This window comes from Giraffa tippelskirchi, chromosome 5, assembly GCF_054371585.1.
Source record: "Giraffa tippelskirchi isolate mGirTip1 chromosome 5, T2T-mGirTip1v1.2.pri, whole genome shotgun sequence".
Classification (NCBI taxonomy): Eukaryota; Metazoa; Chordata; class Mammalia; order Artiodactyla; family Giraffidae; genus Giraffa; species Giraffa tippelskirchi.
Genome location: NC_137279.1, coordinates 109111942 through 109136935, shown reverse-complemented (window position 1 = coordinate 109136935; position 24994 = coordinate 109111942). Strand labels below are relative to the sequence as shown.

The 24994-nt window shown below is 36.2% G+C and overlaps 1 protein-coding gene across 7 annotated transcripts in view; it reads left to right on the top strand.

Annotated features, from left to right (window-relative positions):
- The window catches only part of MAGI3 (membrane associated guanylate kinase, WW and PDZ domain containing 3), a 435962-nt gene that overhangs the window by 373352 nt on the left and 37616 nt on the right, over nt 1–24994 (top strand). For all 7 annotated transcript variants that reach the window (XM_081493374.1, XM_081493372.1, XM_081493371.1 and 4 more), the window contains 7 exons: nt 3607–3664; nt 7666–7760; nt 11176–11364; nt 14055–14660; nt 15876–15907; nt 17907–18063; nt 19556–19647. In XM_081493374.1, the coding sequence (XP_081349500.1) occupies nt 3607–3664; nt 7666–7760; nt 11176–11364; nt 14055–14660; nt 15876–15907; nt 17907–18063; nt 19556–19647 (1229 nt within the window). The remainder of the gene's footprint in view (nt 1–3606; nt 3665–7665; nt 7761–11175; nt 11365–14054; nt 14661–15875; nt 15908–17906; nt 18064–19555; nt 19648–24994) is intronic.

The window sequence follows — 24994 nt, the reverse complement described above, 5'->3', positions numbered from 1 at the left end:
GCATCTAACACCTTCACACTTGCTATTTCATTATATTGTTTCTCTCTTCTGTCTTCACTTTTTGACTATGAACTCCTTGATGTCAAGAACTGTGTTTCTAATTTTTATTTTTGCATAAGGAAGGAGAGGGGAGGAAGAGAAGGAAGAAAGAGAAAAAAAGGAAAGAAAAGGGGGAGAAATTCAGTAAATGAATTGGCTCACTGGATAGTGTATAAAATTGCTAGGTATTTTACTCTTGGTTTTATTACCACCTTTAGTTTAAGTGTGCAAGTAATAATCACTTCTTTAACTGCATGAATCTACCCTACAAAAACCTGTCTGATGTTATCACATGTGAAGGTTTAAAGTGATTGCTAACAGTAATCCAGAAGATAAATTACCAATTTGTTTACTCTCCTAAAGAAAGGACTGTACTTTATCTGTTAGTTGCTAATTACTTTAAGTGCTAACTAAAATGCTGATGCAACTTCCACAGTAACACTGAAATATATTTATGTTGATCTTTTATTCTTATTAGGCATTAATACATCCTTCTTAGTGAATTTTTCAGGGAGCAAATGCAATATTTCAACTATCTCTATAGTTGCTTAATTCAGTTCAGTCTCTCAGTCATGTCTGACTCTGTGACCCCATGGACTGCAGCACACCAGGCTTTCCTGTCCATCACCTACTCTTGGAGCTTACTCAAACTCATGTCCATTGAGTCGGTGATGCCATCCAACCATCTCATCCTCTGTCACCCCCTTCTCCTCCCGCCTTCAATCTTTCCCAGCATCAGAGTCTTTTCAAATGAGTCAGTTCTTTCCATCAGGTGGCCAAAGTGTTGGAGTTTCAACTTCAGCATCAGTCCTTCTAATGAATATTCAGGACTGATTTCCTTTAGGATTGACTGGTTGGATCTCCTTGCAGTCCAAGGGACTCTCAAGAGTCTTCTCCAGCACCACAATTCAGAAGCATCAGTTCTTCAGCGCTCAGCTTTCTTGATAGTCCAACTCTCACATCCATACATGACTACTGGAAAAAACGTAGCTTTGACTAGACAGACCTTTGTTGGGAAGGTAATGTCTCTGCTTTTTAATACTGATCCCTTGAATTTATAGTTGCTTAAATTCTCCAAAATTCTCACAGAGCATAAATCCAGGTGTGGTACAGTTGTAGAATTCATCCTTACATAGCACAATTGAGTTCCCATGCTATTTCAAGAAAATTTCTATTAAAGAAAATTATCTCTCTCTCATAGGAAATTCTCCATGATATTGCTTTGGTAATACTATTATAGAGCATTTTTCACAGATACAATCCAACAAATACTTTTATTCATGTAGCAGTTGCTTGGTGTTGACTTGAAGAAAAACACACAACATGAATGAGAGTTGTGAGCTTTTTTATTTAGGGTCTAACCAAGGACCATGCCCCAGGAGACAGGCACTCCATAACTCCGAGGATCTGTTCCAAGAGCTAGGAGAGGAGCCAGGATGTATATGAATTGTTTGGTTAGGATATCTATGTAGTCAAGCATGCTGCTGCTGCTGCTGCTAAGTCGCTTCAGTCGTGTCCGACTCTGTGCGACCCCATAGACGGCAGCCCACCAGGCTCCGCCGTCCCTGGGATTCTCCAGGCAAGAATACTGGAGTGGGTTGCCAGTTCCTTCTCCAGTGCATGAAAGGGAAAAGTGAAAGTGAAGTCGCTCAGTCATGTCCAACTCTTAGCGACCCCATGGACTGTAGCCTACCAGGCTCCTCCATCCATGGGATTTTCCAGGCAAGAGTACTGGAGTGGGGTGCCATTGCCTTCTCCAGTAGTCAAGCATACATTTTAGTAAAAGATTACTGCTAATCACAAAGAACAGATAGATATCTCAAGTTAATGGTCTTAGTACTTTTCTGTGTATGGGAAGAAAAGTTGCTGGGGTCACTGAAATTCTTCCTGCAATAATGCATCTAATTATCTAAGACCCGTTTATCCAAAGCACAGAGTGCCTCATCTTGTTTTATTTTTTCAACCCGAATTGCTTTCAGGATGCAGTGGGTTACAACTTAACCCTTGTAGAACTGGGTGATGAGTGATGCTCTTTGTTCTTTTTTCTGTTCACATGAGTCATAAAATATTGTACTTAATTGATGATTGTTTGCCTTGTAGCTGTGGAGGATCAAAGTGAACTGAAGTATATCCCAGTTCTTCTCAGTTGTTTTGATCTGTTTTCACATAGTAGTTACTTTTCAGCTATTCTATTCTTTTCCATCTCAGACATCTCAACCAGATTTTTTCAAAGGAAAACCGCAAAAGCTCACCAGACTTCAAAACTACCAGTTAATATTATATACAAAGGCAGAGAACTATGCTGGAGAAAAAGGGGTGGAGGTGATTCAGAGCTTTTCATCAAGAGGCTGGTCATCTATTCTCTTCTTTTGTCCTGAATGTGGAATAATACTTTTTATTAGAGCATAACGGTTTGTACTATTTATCGAGTTCAATGGGATTTTTTCTTACAAAGTAGATACATTGTACTGCAGCTTAATGATATGAAATTAAAAAGTACTTTGATATTTTCTAAGCCTGTTTGCTGCCTGGCATGTGTCATTTGTAAATGTATGCACATGTGTCTGTGTTTCAGTATAGCAGAAACACAGTCTACAAGAAATTGAAAATCAAAGAGTGGTCATCATAGTGTACGACTGTAGATTTTTTAAAAACTTCCTTCTTGCTGAGCTCCTGTGTATAATCGATAACAATAAAAACCACCTGCTAGGAACACTCCTGCCAAGTTAAACCATGTCTGACTAATAAAAAGATTCTTCAGCAGCCTTACCTTGGAAAACAGACAGAGTGGGAGGGAAAGAGGATTCTTTCTTGACGGGGTCAGTTTATTTTGAAAAGACCAGAATATTTTTTGTTTTAGCTATCAGAAATTCAACTACCTTTAATTTTTCTGGTTATATTTTATTGGTCACTGTACTTGCAATAATACGTAATAATTCTATGTAAGATATTTCTTTGTGACCATACGCAAATAGAGATTCTACACAAGGCACTGTGCAGTTTTCCTTCAGACACTTAGATCTTGTTATTTCAAGAGAAAGTAGGTATTTTCTTAGATTTTAAGCAAATCTAAATTATCCATTTGAAATGGTTTAAACCCAAGACGGGACTTTCCTGTGGAGAGAAGTGGGTTAGAATGTGATAACAGAAATAATTGACAATTCCTTTGCATCATAGTGAAAAAATTAATGAGCAGCTGCTGCTTGTTATTGACTTGAAGGATGTATCTCACATCAGTGCTATAAAGCTATTTAAATGAAATAACTATACCAGGTGATTTTTTAAATACCTAGCATTTTTATGACTCATGATTCGAATAAACACCTACGAGTTTAAAGTTGTCTTTTGTTCGCTGCTTCTAATTACTCGCTGAGACATTTACTAGTTATTGAAGAAGCCACTCGAGTCAAACTGTGTTTGTACTTTGAAAGTGAGTTTTTACCTTACCATCTCCCAAATATCAGTGTAATGAAATAAAAGACAGGAATTCACTTGGTAAACTCTTTTCTTGTTGGTTTTGAAACTGGCATTTCACTCAATTCTTTTTTTTTTTTTTTTAATTTGCAGAACTTCCTTATGGCTGGGAGAAAATAGAGGACCCTCAATATGGGACGTACTATGTTGAGTAAGTTTGTTACCTCAGTTTATGCTTTCCCAAATGTTTCCCTTTCACCGCACAACTTTTGGGAGTGAATGAAGTATCTTATGCTTCTGCAATCCCTCTTTCAGGTTTTGCCACCAGGGGAATGAGAAGGTAGGGACAGTGGGCATTTACTTCACTGATTCTGGGCTCCCTAGAAGTTGGCTTTGAAGTAAGTACAGAGAGCCAAGGGGAAGCTGCTCAGATGATTAATAGCTGGAGATGTAATCAGTACTACTATGGCCTCTAGAAAGAGAAGTATTGGATAGAAAACTAAAGGTGAACTAGTAAGGTCATTTTCAATACCAAACCTGCATGATCCTGAAGGCAATGAAAGGACTTTAAGAGCATTGTATCATAGTGATCCAAAGTTCAAGTACATGATTACACCTGTTCTCTTTTTTAAGGCATTAATCAAGGAAAACTTAATTTTCTTTTTGGAGGTGAAAGTTGCTTCTGACACAGCTGTTATAGTTAAATTTAAACATAAATCTGTGTTGGAATAGAGGATCAAACACCTGCCTATGTTAGCCAGAGAAATTAGGATAACATCAACTTCTGACTTTGCTTTCCCTTTTCTTCATTTATCTAATTGCTACATTGTTATGATCATTGGGATTGCTTTCTTTCCAGATGATGTAGATAGAATTTTGACCTCAGTCATCTTCTCCCAGGCAAATAATTACATCAGAGAGGTTACTATTAACTTGGGAACTAGGAGTCTGCACCATCTGCCAAGGTAGTGCAGGCAAAATATTATTACTTGGAAAAATGGTGAACATGAGCATCTTCTATTTTTATGATTGCTAATTAGTTTTTCATCATTTGTCGGCATAAATGAATGCCACTTCCCTAAAGTGAGTAACTGATTCCTGTTATAATGCTAGTTCTTATACTAGTGTGTAGACTGTTGCTCGAGTCACTGTGCTTAGAGAGATTTTTGGAATGATTTCTTAAAGTCTAACTTGTACCCTAAGAAAAATAACTCAGTTTGATCCTTAGATCTATAACAACAGTTCCATTGAAAGGTTATGTTAATTTTATTTCTTATCTTTCTGATACTATGATGTGAGAAGTATACAGCAGTTCTTTTGTTACTTTTTTCTAAAGTATATTTAGTTAAAAGAAAAAAAATAACTATCTTTCAAGTCAAAGGAATATTTGAAGGCTAGCTGAAAAGAATTTTTGGTAAATTTCCCCCTAATAGTTAGTCTGTTCAAATTGGGCTTCCATCAACTATTATTTGCCATTAACACTGCTGAACATTTCTGAGATAATGATTCTCATTCTTTTAGTATCCATTCCAACAAATTTGAATGCATGGTCAAGAGGTGAAATTCATTTGCCTGTTGTAAAATCTTGCACTAAATGATCTGGTTCTCATTAAACAAGGATGTACTAATATTGAAGCAACTTTAGGGCAGTCCTGAAGTGACCTGTTCCCAGCTGTCATGGAGGCATGTGAAACAGCCTGATTAGAAGCAACAGCAGTGGCAGCTATGTGATTTTGTATGATAGTTCCCAGACGAGCTCATTTTACTAGAGGGTAATTTATTAGATTAAGAAAAAGCAGGCTGTTCTCAAGATGCACATTAGTATGGAATCAGCTGAGTTCTGAAGTGTGGCTTGATTCCCAGATTAGTTAGGCTTTGAATCTCAACTATAGTAATCTGCAGTGAGTTTACTGATGGAGATAAAAAGCTGTTACTTGAATGGCTACTCTCTGGCTCTCTTAGTTTGTCAAACCAGATGGCGCAATGATTGCTCTTGGCAAGAGCCTTATAGTAGTAACACCAACTGCAATGGCAGGTTTTTGGGGTAAGTATTTATTTTAGAAGATGAGATTCTGAAATGGATCAATTTATTTTTGGAAATAAAATTGTTCCCAAAATTTAATGGCAGGCCTTCCATAAGAATGCTTACATCTTTAGAAATGTTGTCTTAATGTATTCTTTAATTGCCTTTGTACAGTTAGGTGACACAGTCAAAATATACATCTGCTTTTCATATCTTAACTTTTCATGAAGGATAATGATTTTGTTTGTTGAGATGAATTCTTAAAATTCGTATATTTACACAAAATTTTAATAGAGATGAAATTTCAAATTATATATTATCTATTTAATCAGGCTTGTTTGTTACTCTTGTTTACTTTTTCTGATAATCTATTATGTTCCCTTCTCTTCCCATAGCTAGTTTTACAGAAAATAAAATTTGTTACATGTGAATAATACTATGGGTATAAGTAACTAAAGGAAAAGAAGAGTGTTTTTACTGTTTTGTTTTTTGGTTGGCATTTTAATCTAGGTAGTCTAAGGTGACAGATGCAATTACTCTTTTCTCTAAAATCTTACACTCTTTTGTCAAAGACTTTTCAGGAAAGGGATTACTCATTTGCATTCTTCTACTCTCTTCTCCCACACATTACAAAGGGTATAAATATAAATTACTCCTTTTTATGTATTAATGCCTGGGCGGCAAAGTGAGTCATTCTAACTGATGACGTTCAAGTAAGCCAAGGTTCTTTCTAAACAGGTTTATTCTTTTCGAAGTGTCAGTTTCTAGTTTTGTTTTTTCAAGAATATGTAAATTATCAGTATGTAATAAATAACTTTAAAAATGGTACCTAACTTAACACCGAAGATTTTCATTTTCATGGAAGGTTAAACAGTTAACTCAGTTGATAAGGTCCTTTCTCATAGTAAGAAGCAGAAGCATACTTGAGTTTTAGTGAAATCAGAACCGAAAGAATGTCACGTAGAACTTGCTGTATTTAGAGCTCTGAAACTGAATACCTACATCTGTTACAGGGTTGATAATGCACTAGAAGCCTAAAAGGCATAAAGAAACACACTCGGAAGCTAGCATACCTTGCTGTAAGGGTTTTTTTTCTCCCTGTCGACCCCTCCTCCATCCCCATTAATGGTCACAAGCGGCAAAGAAAATATCCAAGTTGTGTGACTATTTACGTATAGATTTTGTAATGTTCAGCTTATCTAAAGACCACCATAATCTGAAATTCTCATGATTTAATGTTTAATTGTTGATATTTAGTAATGTCACTTCTTGTTAAAATGGATTCTGCTGGAAAATGAATTTCAATTGGCTGAAATGTATTTGTAGTGTAGAAGTACTAGAATATAATTCCCCCTTGTTTCTGTACTAGACCCATTTGCAGTCTTAAACATCTTTCATATAGTAGTTGCATTCCTAATCAACTTATGGTTAACTGGCTTGCCAGAATAACCAATGCTCAGTTCCTTCTGTAAAACATACTCTAGTGTATTGAAGACTGTCATCTAATGGCCTGCCTCTCGTCTCCCCATACTTTTCTGATTTCCACCACAGACTTGTATGCTTTCAAAGAGTTAGTTATGATTGTTCCTAAATTGTCAAAAAGAATTGAACTGATAATTATGTAATTAGTTATTATATAATTTTGAAGAAATTTAACTGTTAAAGAGTTGGTCTGTGATAACAGTTTGATAAAAGCAAGTCACTTTGCTTTTTTGATGTAAATCGATGTGGGTGAGTCAGTTGGAAAAATAATAGTAAAATTCTAGAAAACGTCTGTACTCAGATTTCTTCAAAAGTGTCTTCACAGCTGCTTCACTTCAGAGAAACTTAAAACCCTCCTATCATTAACTGCCTTTAAAAAAAACTTAACTGATTAATTGCCAGTAGTTCTAGCTATATCATATATGAGGGCTTCATTTTAGTTTGAAAACTGTTGTTAGCAATATTAGAAACGATTATAGAGAAGCTGTATGAAATATTTCAGCAACTTTGACTTCTAGGCATCTTCTGTCGGTCCTTTAGCTGCTGAAAAGCTCTTCCTCCATGACTTGTCAGCATCTCTGGGTTCCATAGTGTAAGGATACGTGTTTGTCCCTTAACGTGTGATGATGGAATGATACGAGAGTCTATTTTAAAATATGTAACTCTTTCATATTAAACTGAAATGCATATTTGTCTACATTTTACAGTCACCTTAACCAGAAAACCCAGTTTGAAAATCCAGTGGAGGAAGCCAAAAGGAAAAAGCAGTTAGGACAGGCTGATACTGGGTCTTCAAAACCAGGTAGAACTTTTACCTCTATCTTCTAAGAATAACTTGTGACATTTATATGCTGAAATAATAAAAGTGAGTTTGAAGTTTGTATTGTTGGGGCTTTGAAAGTCAACAGAGACTGTCTAATTTTTGTCACTGTAGAGATATGAATAATCAATAAAACATCTGGCCATTTTGAGAATGTTGAGATTTTTTTTTTCTCTTGCTGCTTATATAGAAAGTGTTAAATTGTTAGGAGAAGGGATTGAATAGCTTTGTTATGGATGCAAGGTTTTAATTTGTAGATTGGATTGTTTTCTAGTGTTTAAGGCCAAATCAGTATTAGATCTTTGATTCATTATGAGCTTCTCCCAAGTTAATTGCTTAGATTTAACATCAGTGACCATTCAGGATTCTTTATTAACTGATATGAACAAATACTAAGCTAATCCACTATATTGTTTGCCTACATCATTGATTCTCAACTGGGATAGTAGAGTATTACTAATATCAGAATCATTTGAGGAACATTTTTAAAATGTATAGGTCCTGAGATTTTGATGAGCCTAGCCATGTGAATTTTGTAAAAGATGTCCAGGAATTTCTTCCATCCTACTCATCCCTCCTCATTGCCTCCCCCTTCTCTGTCATTAATAAGATCCATATCATGATAATCTAGTAGATTCTTCACTCAGTTGCTGATGAAACAGTTTTTTCTTATAACCCCTCTTCAAACACATAGTCCATTCCCTTAAGTTTTACATTTGATTTAGCAAATATTTTTAGATTAATAAATATTTTTGAGCACCTTCTATATGCCCAGTGCTTTCCTTCGTACCTGGTATTAAAAAATGATCAAGAGTAAGGCAGGTCTTACCCTCAAAGTTTGCAGTCTAGAACAGGAAACTAGTGGTTATAATATATGCTAATAGGTGCCATCCTGTGTTAGTAGTCAAATGTACAGGGAGACGGAGCAAGTTTGAATCCCAGCTGTGTAACCTTGGATGAATTTTTTAAATGTTTGTTTTCTCATCTATTAATACAAAAATGAATAGTAGTAGTACCTACCTCTTAAGGTGGTTCTGAGTATGCAAGTTAATACATGTAAAGTGCTTACAAATACATGTCTGGCACATGGCCAAAAAATGATAGTTTTCATTGTCATTAATAGAGATGTACAAGGTTCAGTGGTGGTGTAAAAAAGGGAGTGCTCACTTTTCCTTTAAAGGAGGAAGTCAAGGGGCAGGGGGACTTTCAAACAGAGGACATACTTGAACTGGGTCTTCAAGTGTCAGTAAAAGCTAAATCAGGCAGATAAAAATTTTAGAGGAGCAAGAAGGCATACTGAGTAGAAGGAATAGGATATATAAAATCATAGCAGCATGAAATGGTGGTCCAGGGGTCAGAGAACAGATACGAATGACCAGAGCATAGTAGAAACAAAAGATGACGTTGCAAGGATAGGTAGCCATGAGAAGAAGCCCGAAATAGCTGATACTTTTTTTTCTTAATGTCAAGTGCTTGTATTTATACGAGACCAGTAAATCTGGGAAGAACATAACAAAGTAGACCTACTCCTACCCCAAACCTGCCTTTGTCAGTATTTCCAGGACAGCCCTACTGCTTGCAGTAGCCGTGTGCATACTGCACAAACCATGCAACCATACAGAGCAGCCCCGAGGACTGCTCTTTTCTAAAACCCAGTAAGCTTTAACGCATGCTAAGAGGGGCAGCAGCAGATACACAAAGATAACTGTGGGCTTGATATTAGCGGGGTCTCAATATGAAACAAGTCAGCCTTGTGAATTTGAGTCATTAGGGAAATGAGCATCAAAACCACAGTGAGAGACCACTCTATGCCTACTAGGATGGCTGTAACCAAAAAAAAGCAGACAGTGACAAGTGCTGGCAAGAATGTGAAGCAGTCAGAACCCTCATACATTGATGGTACAATGTAAAATGGTGCAGCCACTTTGGAAAAGTTTGGCAATCCTTCAGAACATTAAATAGTTATAATATTAATATGTTCATGGTAACTGCTGCATTTCCATTCCCAATATGTACCTAAAAGGAATGAACATATTTGCCTACACAAAATCTTGTACATGAGTGTTCACAGCAACATTACTCATAATATCCAAAAAGTATAAATAACCCAACAAATCAGTGAATAAATAAAATGTGGTTTATCTGTATAGTGGAATATTATTTGGTAACAAAAAAGGAATAAAGTACATGCTGCAACACAGATGAACCTCAAAAAATTATGCTAAGTGAAATAAACCATTCAAAAGACCACTTATTATATAATTCCGTTTATATTAAATGTCCAGATTGGGCATGTCTATAGACAGAAAGTGGCTCAATGATTGAGGTTAGGATGTGAGGGCAGGTTGGAGAGAAATGAAAAGTGACTGCTAATGAGCACCAAGATTTCTTTGGTGTGTGTTTGGGGAGAGAGAAACTGTGCTAAAGTTAGATTGTGGTGATGGTTACCACGTCGTTGAGTTGTATAATTCTGTCATATGTGGATTATGTCTCAATAAAGCTGTTAAAAAAGACATTTGTCAGAAAAATTTAAACCATATTTTGAAAAGCTAACTTAAACAGTGCTTTTTAAGTTATGAATCTGTACAGTTTGATCCCCACAGTTTTCATAAGTGCCCTAATGGCATCCAGGTGGAGCAAACTTTCTGGGAAAGAGAAGACAGGTATTACTTGCAAATATGGATCACGTTTAGTGCTAGGATCATCTGAGGAAACCTCTAAAAATAGGCTTTTCAGTGGAACTGTGCTTTTTGTCTTCCTAACGTTTCCACTAAACACAGGTAAAAGGGAAAGAAGCATGAAGCTATTTACTAGTAGTGCAGGGGTTCACTCCGCTCATCAGATATAAGTTAAAGGCTGCAGAAAGCCTGAGTCATGGGTTATAAAAAGTTCTCAATGTATTCTCTCTTATAAGTTTGTGACAGTTGCCTTCATCTTCCTAGTATAGTGTTTTCTACATAGAGCTCTGGTAGCTGCTTATTCAAATGAAATATACATCCCAATGAGTGCCCAAGGCTTTCAGGATTTTAATAATAACAGTTATCCTTCAGGTGTGTCATTCTGACTTCTATCTAAAGGACTCTTTGCGATGACTTCTATCTAAAGGACTCTTTGCAATTAGAAAAAGTACAGACAAGGCAATGAGAAGGTGAAATAGATGTTTTTATACCTTTCAAATGACATAGAAGAGTCCTATAAAAGAGAAATGATTCATTAGCTAAGGTTTTTTTCAGTGATTTAATATATGAATTTAAATTCCAACTGTTCTATAACATTGGATTCTCTCTTATTTTCTTTCTGTTGTGGTCTGTTGTATTTAAATTATATAGACTATTTTGGAAATTAGCTTTGAGGAGTATATTCATTGTAATTATTCTTGTTTCTCATTTTTGTGCAGATACGGAAAAATCGCACTTCACTCGAGATCCATCCCAGCTTAAAGGCATCCTTGTTCGAGCATCGTTGAAAAAAAGCACAATGGGATTTGGTTTTACCATTATTGGTGGGGATAGGCCTGATGAATTCCTACAAGTGAAAAATGTGCTGAAAGAGGGTCCTGCAGCTCAGGATGGGAAAATTGCACCAGGTAACAGGTTTTTCAGAAATACTTAAAGGGGGTCTTCCCTGGCGGGCCAGTGTTTAAGACTCTGCTTCCACTGCAGGGGGCACGTGTTCCATCGCTGGTTGGGGAACTAAGATCCCACACGTGTCACATGGCATGGCAAGAAATTTTTTAAAAAAAGAAAAGTACTTAAAGAGTTGTGATCCTATAACAAAAATTATAGTGAAAATGTTTTATATATATATATGTAACATATATACCAAATATATAATAGCTATATAAGTACATATCATATATGTATCTTGTGTGTGTATGTGTGTGTGTGTGTGTGTGTAGAGAGAGAGAAAGAAATTATACAACCAAGAGGTAGATTCCTGTATTAAAATAGTTTATCTTCTAAATTAAGTACATGGTAGTTTTGAGGGAGGGTCATTTATTAATATTTTGAATAGTTTGTATAGTTTGAGATAACCCTTTGGCTATACTAAACTAAGGATTTATTAATCATCTCAGAAAATTATTTGATTGTTTGATTTTCTCTGATTACGTAGGGTACTTTTGGAGTTATTTAACATTTACCTGTAATCTTTTTTGAAAAGTGATTCATTGTGATATTTACAGTGATACTGAACAAATTGGTATATCCCACATTTTTTCACCAGGTTGGACCCTATTTCTTTGTTTTTTGCTTTCTTAGTGGCTATTAGTAAAGTTAAGCCACTATGTATAGACAATAAAGCTAAAAAAAGAAAAAAGAATACAAAAATAAAGGAAAAGAAAAAATGGGAAAAAAAGAATTATAGACAATAATGTTATTATTTTTAGAGAGCTGTATAAATTTGTCTTTTATGGAGTTTTCTCAACATCTTTACTTGGTGATTGTTACATATTTTTATGAGTGACTGTTTATGGCTATGGGTTAGAGGAAGTTTAAAACTAGTTACTGATTATGAGGAAGGTTTAAATACTTTTCTTCCAGAAAGATTTTAATAATCCACTGAGGTTGCTTCTTACACTATTTGATAGGCTATTCTAATCCTCTGTTATTTCACATACTATGTGTAAATACATTCTCCATTTGGATGATTCAGTTGTCATATTACTTTTGATAGCAGGTATCAACTTATTTTCAATTAGAATATGGGATCTCTCATATTACACTTCCCGAATTAGGTGATAGAAATTTAAACTAGAAAACTTAAAATAATTAAAAGTTATATTTATAAAGAAAATTATTTTTCTAATTTATTACTTTATAAAATCAACAAACTCTGGATATTAAAATTAAGGTTTTGTCCTAAGTCCTCAATTTTGACTTTTTAAATATTTTTGTCCATGAAACACATCTCAAAACTATTGTATATGCTGTCAGGATTTTATGATGTAGATTTAGATTTGTCTAAAGGTGTTATTAATTTGTAAAGCAATATGATACTTCCATAAAAATTCAGAGAACTTTGACTAGGGGAGGAAAAGTCAAAGCTTTGTTTCTAATTAGTTTAATTTCTTTATCTTCTTGAATTTTGAAATGAATTTCCACAGACTAACATGTGTTTTTAAATAGCGTTCATGTTGATTTTTTAAACCCTACATGCAATCAGAACAAACTGAAGCACCTTTATTTGGCAATAACCTTTTAAATAATCATATTCAAATAAAAGCAGCAGATGGATAAGACATCAGAGGACAAATTTTAAAAATCAAAACTGCATTTAAAAAAACACACGACTGATAAATGTCAAGTGGCAAAGATCCTACAACCAAAGTGGTCATAATGATGTAAAATCAAGAAAGTAAAACCAGCTTTTATAAGGATTAATTCAGCTGAATTTTCAACATCTTAAATAATATATTCTTTACTTGTATTGAATTTTTTTGTTGCTTATTTCTCCTTTTGATAACTAAATTACACTAAATTGAAAGTCTCTCCAAAAAAGAGAGATGTGAAAAGAAAATACATTCATAAGTTATTATTCTAATCTTTAACCTTACATTGTTCAAACTAGAATGAAGTTTTAAGTACATTGTAATCAATGGCTACTTAAAAATCATGAAATAAGATGTATTTAAAGAATGTCTGTTTTATCTGTTTGTATAAGTAGCCCGTGGAGTTGTGAACCCCTTTTCTATGTACTGAACACCTACTACAATGTACCTAGCTTTGTGTGCCCATTTAGGTGTCACTCAAAGGATGTACTAACAAGGATAATATGAATTTTTTTTTTTAAGATTCACTTGAGCTTGAGGTTGTAACTGTTTGCCACTAAGCATACATTTATATGGCTTCCCAGGTGGCTCAAGTGGTAAAGAATCCACCTGCCAATGCAGGAGACATGGGTTCAGTCACTGGGTTGGAAAGACCCCCTGGAGTAGGAAATGGCAACCCATTCCAGTATTCTTGCCTGGAGAATTCCATGGACAGAGAAGCCTGACAGGCAGTCCATGGGATCGCAAAGAGTCTCACACACACACACACACACACACACACACACACACACACACACACACTTTTATATATTCTTTTTAGGGAGGAGTCACCGAAGGGAGAATGACTTGTCTGTGTTCAAAATCTATTTTTTCAGTAATCAATGAACAGTAAGAGGTTTCCAGAATTCAAATTTAGATGCTAAATTTAAGTTATTTTTATCTCCCCCAACAAAAGATCAATTTATTTGATGGCTTTAACATTTTTAATGTGATTTATGTTTTACCAGGTGATGTTATTGTAGATATCAATGGCAACTGTGTCCTTGGTCACACCCATGCAGATGTTGTCCAGATGTTTCAATTGGTACCTGTCAATCAGTATGTAAACCTCACTCTATGTCGTGGGTATCCGCTTCCCGATGACAATGAAGATCCTGTTGTGGACATTGTTGCTGCTACTCCTGTCATCAATGGACAGTCATTAACTAAGGGAGAGACTTGCATGAACACTCAGGATTTTAAGTCAGGAGCAATGGTGCTGGACCAGAATGGAAAATCGGGACACAGCTTGATCAGTGATCGTTTTAATGGAGCATCAGATCTGAGTGAACAGAGAGCATCTATGGCATCATCAGGCAGCTCCCAGCCAGAACTAGTGACTATCCCTCTGATCAAGGGCCCTAAAGGCTTTGGGTTTGCAATTGCTGACAGCCCAACTGGACAGAAAGTGAAAATGATATTGGATAGTCAGTGGTGTCAAGGCCTACAGAAGGGGGATATAATTAAGGAGATTTACCATCAAAATGTGCAGAATTTAACACATCTCCAAGTGGTAGAGGTGCTAAAGCAGTTTCCAGTAGGTGCAGATGTACCATTACTTATCTTAAGAGGAGGTGAGTAAAAGCACAAGGAAAAGTCATCATTGCTCATGCATTTATATCTGTGAATTGTCCTTCCTTCCAGGTCAGAATATCTCTTTCCCAGAACACTTAACTGGTAATCAGTGTGCATTTTCCTTAACTTCTGTCTGACTGCTTCCATAAGCAGTATCTTTTGTAGCAGTTTTTTGTTTTTTTTTTTTTCAGTTATTGTGGTTTCATTTGTGTCCATTATGGATTTCTCTCCCTCTGTGTTCTTTTTGAAATCTGATTTATGACTTTAATGATTAGACAGAGTCATAGCATTGTGCTACTTCAGATGAAATATATCCTCTTAATTTCATTTTCTCTGTTGATGGCAATAATAGAAATGGACTCTTTCAAGCAGTGGTACTTCATCTGGACCTCTGTAATGTACCAAGGATGTTTTGAAAGAGCTAGCATCTCTGTGAATAAGTAAGAATGTTGGATGGTGTGTTAATCTGTTCTGTAAAAGCAGTCATGATAGCTTGTGCTCGTAAAGCTTTTATCTTAAGCTTTAATATCTGTCAGTAAATGTTAATTAAACTCCAAAGTGCTCATGTGAGAGAAATATAATTTTATTCTCCAAGGTCATCAAGTGACTTGAACTGCTCCCAGACATAAATGCAGTTCCAAGGACTAATCAAAAAGTTATATTTTAACGGGCTTTCTTAAATCCATACCAATGAATGACTAGTATTTTAAAGAATAAAATTTAGCCCTTCACATGTATCTCACTGGCTGTTAGTTTTCTTTTTTGAGGCAAATGAGCAACTTAACTTCGATTCTCATTTCTTTGAACTGTTTTTGTTTCTTCTCTGGGTGATAATGTGCTCAGAGTAAGTGCAGATCTCTTTGTGGGGGCTGGAGAGTTATCCAGAGTTCCAACAGACGTAAGCGTCTAAGGTTCTGTGTCAAACAGATTGGATGTCAGTTTCCTGCCTAGTTGCTGGTTGATTCCACAGTGCAGGAAAGTAATGTTAATCTATTTGAGTCTTGCTTTACTTTATCTATAAAATAGCAGTAACATGTATGCCTTAGGATTGTCATAAAAAATAAATTATGTGTATAATGCCTGGCACATAGAACATGTTGGACATAATTTACTAGCCTACTAAAATTCGAAGCTAGTTTTATCATAAACATTAGCAGTATTTGTAGTCTGGGAATCCTTCCTCTGTTTTTAAAATGTGGCTCATTTTTTTTAAGGTCCTCCTTCACCAACTAAAACTGCCAAATTGGTGAGTATGCAGTTGTCCTCAAATTCTTCTTTCCAACACAGAGAGAGAGATGCCGCGTTTCCCTCCATGAGGGCTGCTCATGGGGTGGGTGTTTACAGACCGGGAGGAGTCAGAAAACAGACTGCCCCGGGCTTGGAACAGAAACTCAGGGAAGCTGTCTATAGAAGTGTGCTCTGCTGGTTAAGTATTTCCATTGGAGAAATGTTAGAGACTTGCAGTAGTCTGATCTTCTACATAGTATAACGTGGACCCACTGAGGTGCCTACTGATGGGTTCTTTGGCTTTCTTTGTGTTTCAGAGGAGCAAGAGTAAGGAGTAGCTAGACGCTTGGGCAGATGTCTTGCTACAATGAGGAGATGTAGTGGTTTCCCACAAGTACAAGGGGACCGTCATTACCCACATTTAGCTAACCTTCTGACGTTTAGGGCTAGAGCAGTTGTGGCCCTTCTGCTCAGTTTGCTTGTTATCAGACCAAGAGGCTGTCAGACTTGGAACAGTTTTTTTGTGGTGTTCTTCTGAATAACTGACTAGCTTATTTTAGGACCTGTGTAAAGACTAAGACCTAAACAAAGGACGTACCAGATAATGGTATGAAAGAAACTGTGCTAGGTACACGTGTAGCTACTTAAATATTTAAGTTTACAATTATATGGATATAAAGACAATTAGGTATATAATCCTAATTAGCTCTAGTGTGCTTGATTTGGAGTGTATCATCTTATAATTAAAAGGTGGTCTTCCATAACCATAAACCATAGGCTGCTAAACAAAAGATCATCAGATACAAAATAGATTAGTTCTTTATAGCCCGCTGAAAACTATCCTCTGCAAATTTGCCATTTTATGGGTCAGAAGGAAAGAAACACTCAGCATTTTTATAGACTGTACCACTTAGGTCCAATGTGAACAGAAATTCTTTTTACCTGTTCAGTTAAAATTAAGCTACATTTTTCTTCATTCCTCTGGTCCCTCTAGTAATTGTTTTTAACTCCTATGCTACCCTGTGTTTCATAATGGATGCCAGTGCAGCCACGGGGACCCTAATGCTTTATAATTGACGAAAGTTTCTGATGACCTCTCACTGCTTCTGACAGAATCCTAGGGTAAGGGGGAGAAAGAGGAAAAGGCTCCTCTTATCTCCTAGGCATCTGACTGGGTCCTGGTCAGTGAAGGGTCCCTTCTGGCACAACACTTTATAGCCACTGTCCCCTCAGCCCTCCCTGACAAGCTGATGCTCCTACATCATAGTCACTTTAATTATTTTATCACAAATGTCTATAATCTCCCTCTCCTAACCGTAATTCAGGATAACAAGCTGCTCTCTAAACCATAATATTTATTTTCTGAAGCTATTTATTGGATTTCATTTTTGAATTTTATTAAAGAAGTCATTTTGTTGAGCTAGTCTTCTGGGCAAGTTCTGTCTGAATGGGAACACATGAATATACCCCTTATCTGATTCCTAGGCATGGAGCATTTTCATGATATATTTGAATTGACCATGCAGGTTTTCACAGTGTCATCATTACAACCTAAATTAGAGTTAACACTTCGTATTTCATTTTCTTAGAAAAAATATTCCTTAAACATCTTTACTGGAAATTAATTCAGTGAGTGGGGAGGTGAGGTTATCAAGAGTTAAATGGAGGTACTCTCTGAGTCTTCCTCCTGCTTTGCTTAGAAGTGGTGTCTTGTATGTCTTCTCAGAGTCAGTTTGTATCTTGGTGGTGGAGAAAAGGACAAAATTCCTTAACATAGGACTACTTAAGGCCTTTGATTGACATCATTATAAACGTGTTCTAATTTAAGTGAAATATGTTTTAATCAAATACACATGACTGTGAAAGTGAACTCCTCTAAGACTGCAAATATGCTGTGGCTTTGACCCTGCTGCTTATGCAACTGTAATCAGTTGACATACTGGTTCAGACAACAGTTTTTTGCACTAATCAACCATCTGGCTTTTTGAGATACTAAGTAAGGCCCTTTTCCATTTCAGAAAACAGATAAAAAGGAAACTTCAGAAAGTTTGGAGGCCATAAATGAGCCTGTTCCCCAGCCTATGCCTTTTCCACCCAGCATTATCAGGTCAGGATCCCCAAAACTGGATCCTTCTGAGGTCTACCTGAAATCTAAGACATTATATGAAGATAAACGTAAGTAGCTGTGGAATATTTCAGGAAAGCATGCAACAACATTAATTTGAATTTTCTTAAAAACTTGATTTTTCCATCTCTAGAAACCAACATGTTGAAGTTATTCATTCCCATTTTAATGTAGCTCTGGGCTTCTTCCATTTATACTCAACATTCATTCATTTGTTTTCTTCAAAACCATGTTTTGAACTCTGTTTTTGAAATGTGCCTCTGTCTACCCAACATCATAGGTAATGGGAGTACAGAGGTAATAGGTTCCATAGACCCTGCATCCAAAGAGATGGTTAAACCTAAATGGAAAAGACAAAGAAATAGTCAAATACATATACAAATAAGCCCCTAACAGGTACAGTAATAGAAGGATAGGCTGGATGAATTGGGGTCCAAAGTAGAAAATGATCGGTTTTACTGCTGTGGGTAGTAGGGAGTATCATATACTGCTTCATATAGGAAGTTAAGCTAAGACAAAGAGGTAGTTGCTTATGAGACAGATAAAAGGTAAAGAAGGAATAGCATTTGCACACTGCGTGGCCTTAATTGTGCAATTAGTTTCAGTTTAGCTGGGTGTGGTCGGCAGTGGATACCAGAGGGGAGGGCAGGAGCAGCTGGTGGAGAGCAGATTATGCCAGTCTGAGGAAGCTGGAGACAATGATATTCATGATAAAGAGCCACAGAATAGCCTTAACTATAGGGATGAAGTTATTGGGCTTGTGTTTTAGAAAGATTTTCTTGGCAGGAATACAAAGGATGATGAATCAGAAGGGTATGTAATCTGAGGAGGAACCCAGAGAGTAGAGTAGACTCCTTAAAGGAGTCCAGTGGACAGATGATGATAAGACAGTGTGCATAAGGCAGAAACTCATCTTCATGCTAATTTACCAACTAATGATAGTTTTTTTCTGAAGCACAATTGTAGATTTAAGTGGTTTAACTTTTGAAATGTATTTATTTTTAGAAATAGATCTAAGCATCTTCCCTGGTAGCTCAGATGGTAAAGTGTCTGCCTACAATGTGGGAGCCCCGGGCGCGATCCCTGGGTTAAGAAGATCCCCTGGAGAAGTAAATGGCAACCCACTCCAGTACTCTCGCCAGGAAAATCCCATGGATGGAGGAGCCTGGTGGGCTACAGTCCATGGGGTCGCAAAGAGTCAGACACGCCTGAGCGACTTCACTTCACTACCTTGGAAAAGATGCACAACAAGTAGAAATATATATAATTGATTTCATACTTATTTAACCAGTCACAGTTTATCTTGATAGTCCCAGACCATATTTCGGAAGATGAAACATTGGTTTGAAAGCATTAAGAATTAATGGCAGTATAATACTGAGTGTGTGGAAATGGGAATAAATATTCCTAAGCAATCTTGATTCAGTTTGAGATAAAGCACAAAACAAAGACTTATGATTGAGTTTTTCTATAGTGTTAAAATTTTTAAAATAAAGTGTATATTGTGTATGTTTGTATTTATTATTTTCTGGTTTTCCTTAGCACCAAACACCAAAGATTTGGATGTTTTTCTTCGGAAACAGGAATCAGGGTTTGGCTTCAGAGTACTGGGAGGAGATGGACCTGACCAATCTGTAAGTTTAAATATATTGTCATTTGGCTATTCCTGTTAAAACTTATAATAGAGATTTGGTAGAATATGGTGCTTTTGTTTTGCTTTCTACTTTGTTTGGTTTTTTCAAAGATTTTGTTTTCTCTGACAGTTTCATTAATCTGAGGAAGAATTGCACTTCTAGTGGTGTCATAATACCTCAGTTAACTTGATATGTGAAAGTTAAAAGTGTTAGTTGCTCAGTTGTATCCAACTCTTTGTGACCCCATGAACTGACTGTAGCCCTCCAGGCTCCTCTGCCATGGGATTTCCCAGGCAAGAATACTGGAGTGGGTTGCCATTTCCTCCTGCAGGGGATCTTCCTGATTCAGGAATTGAACCCGGGTCTCCTGCATTGAGGACAGATTCTTTACCATCTGAGCCACCAGGGAAGCCCTAACTTGGAATAGCTGAGGCTAAAACTGTAGGTAAAAGCTGAGTAAGTCAGCTGCAAATTAGAGCATAATAACGGGTTATAATTGCAAGGCTTTTAAATCTAGAAATTTATTTATATAGGGTTCTCACTCATACTTAGAGAACAAATATAGTGGGTTTATTTTTGTTTTGCCCTTAGTTTGACAAAAAAGTAATGTGCTTTTTAGAGTTTAAGAACATATTTAAAGCTTTTATGTATAATATGAATGACTACATTTTCATGTTTGGAAGTTAGGTGAATAATAACATTCTTTTAAAATTATAGGCTTTTTCTATTCTGACTAGAACATTTGATTTATAGAGTATAAATGTGTTCTAATTAGTCATATTGATTACAGCTAAAATAATTATCAGAGACAAATAAAGCTTAAGGTGGGTTGCCCTGTGTGGGGCAAATGTGAAGTACCTTGATTGTTTCTTTTCCTTTCTTTTGAATTGAGCTATGATTGATGTATAACATTATATTTGTTTCAGATATGCAATGTAATGATTCAATGTTAGTATATACTGCAAAATGATCATGACAACAAGCTTAGTTACCATCCGTCATCATACAAAGTGACAGATTTTTTTTCTGTGATAAGAAGCTTTAAGAGTTATTCCCTTGGCAACTTTCAATTATGCACTACAGTATTATTGGTTATAGCTACAGCGTTACATCCCCATTACATCCCCTTATTTATTTTATAACCGGAAGTTTGTACCTACCTCCTCCCGATCCCCTTCCCACTGTCAACCAGCATTCTTTTCTTTCTGAGTCTTGTTTGTTTACTTTGTTTTTTAGATTTCAGATTTAAGTGAGATTATACAGCATTTGTCTGTCTGACTCTTTGACTTAGCATAATGTCCTCAAGGCATTATGTTGCCTTGCAAAGATTTTGTTCTTTCTAATGTGGTTTAATCTTTGTGATTAAAACTACATTGTGATTTTCCCAATTTGCTTCTTGTAATTGATTTCTAGTCTTATACCATTATGGTTGGAAATGTGTGATATAATTTCAGGTTTCTTAAATTTATTGAGGCTTGATTTGTGGCTTAACATGTGATCTGGCTGAGTAATATTCCATTGTATGTGTAGGTGGGTGTGTAGGTGTTTGTATGTATAAAGAAGATGTGATGTGTGTATTTCCTTGTTTATTTTTGCTTATTGCTATGGCTTAGACTTCCAGTACTCTATTGAGTAAAAGTGGTGGAAGTGGGCATCCTTGCCTTGTTACTGATCTTAGAAGGAAAGCTTTCAGCATTTCACCTTTGAGTATGATGTTAGCTGTGAGCTTGTCATTGTTGTTGGTTGTTGTTTAGTGTCTAGGTCACGTCCAACTCCTTGCAACCCTGTGGACTGTAGCCCGCCAGGCTCCTCTGACTGTGGGATTTTCGAGGCAAGAATATTGGAGTGGGTTGCCATTTCCTCATCCAGGGGATCTTCCTGACCCAGAGATTGAACCCACATCTCCTACATTGACAGGGAGATTCTTTAGTACTGAGCCACCTGGGAAGCCTGAGCTTGTCATATATGCCCTTTATGATGTTGAGGCATGTTTCCTCTGCTCCCTTTGTTGAGAATTATTTTAAATGGATGCTGAATTTTGTTAAATGTTTTTTCTGTATCTGTTGAGATGATCATATTATTATTCTTCATTTTGTTAATTTGGTGTATCACATTGACTGATTTGTGGATGCTGAAATATTCTTGCACCCCTGGAGTAAATTCCACTTGATCATGGTGTATGATCAAGTATTTGTATTTTTAAATTTATTGTAAATTTAGAGATTTTATTGTATTTTTATTGTATTTTTAAATTTAATTTGATAATGTTTTGTTGCAGATTTTTGCATCTATATTCATCAGTGACATTGACCTGTAATTTTCTCTTTTTGTGTTGTCCTTGTCAGTTTTGGTATCAGGGTAATGCTGCCCTAATAGGATGAGTTTGGAAGTGTTTCTTCCTTCTCAGCTTTCTGAAAGAGTTTGAAAAGGATAGATATTAATCTTCTTTAAATGTTTGATAGAATTCACCAGTGAAGCCATCAGGTCCTAGACTTTCATGTGCTGAGATATTTTTAATTACTGATTCAACCTCCTTACTAATAATTGGTCTGTTCAGATTTTCTACTTTTCATGATTTACTCTTGAAAGATTGCATGTTTCTAGGAATTTATCCATTTTTTTTCCAGGTTGTCCAGTTTTTTGGCATATAATTGATCATAGTAGTTTCTTACGATTCTTTGTATTTCTGTGGTATCAAAGGTAACTTCTCTTTCATTTCTGATTTTATTTTTGAGCCCTCTTTTTCTGGTGAATCTAGCTAAGAGTTTGTCAGTTTTGTTTATTTTTTCAAATAGCCTGCTTTTAGTTTCATGGATCTTTTCTATTGTCCTGTTGGTCTCTCTCTCATTTATTTCTGCACTGATCTTTGTTATTTCCTTCCTTCTACTAACTTTGGACTTCTTTCATTCTTTTTCTAATTCCTTTAGATGTAAAGCTATTTGTTTGAGATTTTTCTTATTTTGAGGTAGACCTATATTACTATGAACTTCCCTCTTAGAACTACTTTTGCTACATCCCAGAGATTTTGCAAGTTGTATATCCATTTTCATTTGTCTCAAGGTATTTTTTTATTTTTCTTGTGATATCTTCATTGACCCATTGGTTGTTCATTAAGATGTGGTTTAATCTCCACATTTTGTGATTTTTCCCAATTTTCTTCTTCTGATTTCTGGTTTTATATACTTGTGGTTGGAAAAGATGTTTTATATAATTTCAGCCTTCTTAAATTTATTGAGACTTGTTTTATGGCTTAACATCTGATCTATCCTGAAGAGTGTTCCATGTGCACTTGAGAAGAATGTATATAATATGCTACTTTGGATAGAATGTTGTGAATATATGTAGAATGTTCTGAACGTATAATCTTATCTGTATGTCTATCTAACTACCTATCTATATATATAAAGGTTATTCATTCTAATGTGTCATTTAAGACCCATGTTTCCTGATTGGTTTTATGTCTGCATGATCTATCCATTGATGTAAATAGGGTTATTAAAATTGCTTACTATTATTGTATTGCTGTAAATTTCTCCCCTTAGGTCTGTTAATATTTGCTTTATATATTTAAGTGCTTCTATGTTGGATGCATAAACATTTACAAATGTTATATCCTCTTGTTCAATTGACTCCTTTATCATTATATAATGCCCTTTTTGTCTTTTATTACAGTTTTTGTTTTAAAGTCTATTTTGTCTGATGTATAGCTGCTTTAGCTTTCTTTTGGTTCCTGTTTGCATGGAGCTTTTTCCATGCCTCTACTTTCAGACTTTGTGGCTCCTTACATCTGAAGTTAGTCTCTTGTAGGCAGCATATAGATGGTTCTTGTTATCTTTTGTATATCTACAATAGGTTTTTGTTTGAGGCTACCCTGAGACTCATATATAACAGTTTATATACATATATCAGTCTAATTTAAGTTGATAGCAACTTAAGTTTGAATGCATTCTAAAGCTACATTTTTACATCCTCCACTACATTTTACATTTTTGATATCACATTTCACATCTTTTTACTTTGTGTATCCATTCACTGATTATTCTAGTTATAGTTATTTTTACTACTTTTGTCTTTTAACCTTTTTATACTAGTTTTGTAAATGATTATCTTGCCCATGAGATTTATACTTTCATGTGTTTTCTTATTACTACTCAGTGCCTTTTCTTTTCAACTAAAGAAGCCCCTTTCACATTTCTCATAAGGCCAGTTTATTAGTGATGAAGTTCTTTGATGTTTGCTTGTCTGGAAAACTCTCGTCTCCTTCAGTTCTAAATGATAATTTTGCTGTATAGAGTATTCTTGGTTGGATATGTTTTTCCTTTCAGCACTTTGAATATATCATTCCACTCCTTTCTGGCCTGCAAAGTTTCTGCTGAAGAATCTGCTCATAGTCTTACAGGAATTCCTGCTATATAACAAAGGCTTCCCTGGTGGCTCAGACAGTAAAGAATCTGCCTGCAATGTGGGAGACTTGGGTTAGGAAGATCCCCTGGAGGAGGGAATGGCAACCCACTTCAGTATTCTTACCTGAAGAATCCCCATAGACAGTGGAGCCTGGTGGGCTACAGTCTATGGGGTCGCAAAGTGTCAGACATGACTGAGCAACTAAGAACAGCACACAGTATGCATTTAATGATATTATTTCTGATGTGCTGAAATTTTTGGCTTCCCTGATACCTCAATTGATAAAGAATCTGCCTGCAATGCAGGAGACCAAAGTTCGATTCCTGATTCAAGAAGATCTGATGGAGAAGGGATAGGCTACCTACTCCAGTATTCTGGCCTGTATAGTCCATGGGGTTGCAAAGAATCAGATAGGACTGAGGGAAACTTTCAAAGAATCAGACTGTTCAGTTGAGTTCAGTCGCTCAGTCGTGTCCGACTCTTTGCGACCCCATGAATTGCAGCACGCCAGGCCTCCCTGTCCATCACCAACTCCCGGAGTTTACCCAAACCCATGTCCATCGAGTCAGTGATGCCATCCAACCATCTCACCCTCTGTCGTCCCCTTCTCCTCCTGCCCCCAATCCTACCCAGCATTAGGGTCTTTTCCAATGAGTCAACTCTTTGCATGAGGTGGCCAAAGTATTGGAGTTTCAGCTTCAACATCAGTCCTTCCAATGAACACCCAGGATTGATCTCCTTTAGGATGCGTTGATGAACTGAGCGAAATTTTCACTTTCTTTTGTATGTAACAAGTTGTTTTTCTCTTGCTGTTTTTGAAATTCTCTTTTTAACTTTTGACGTTTTAATTACAATGTGTCTCTGTGTGGATCTTTTTGGAAACTCTTTGGGCTTCCAGAATCTGCAGTTCCGTCTCTTTTCCCAGGTTAAGGAAGTTTTCACC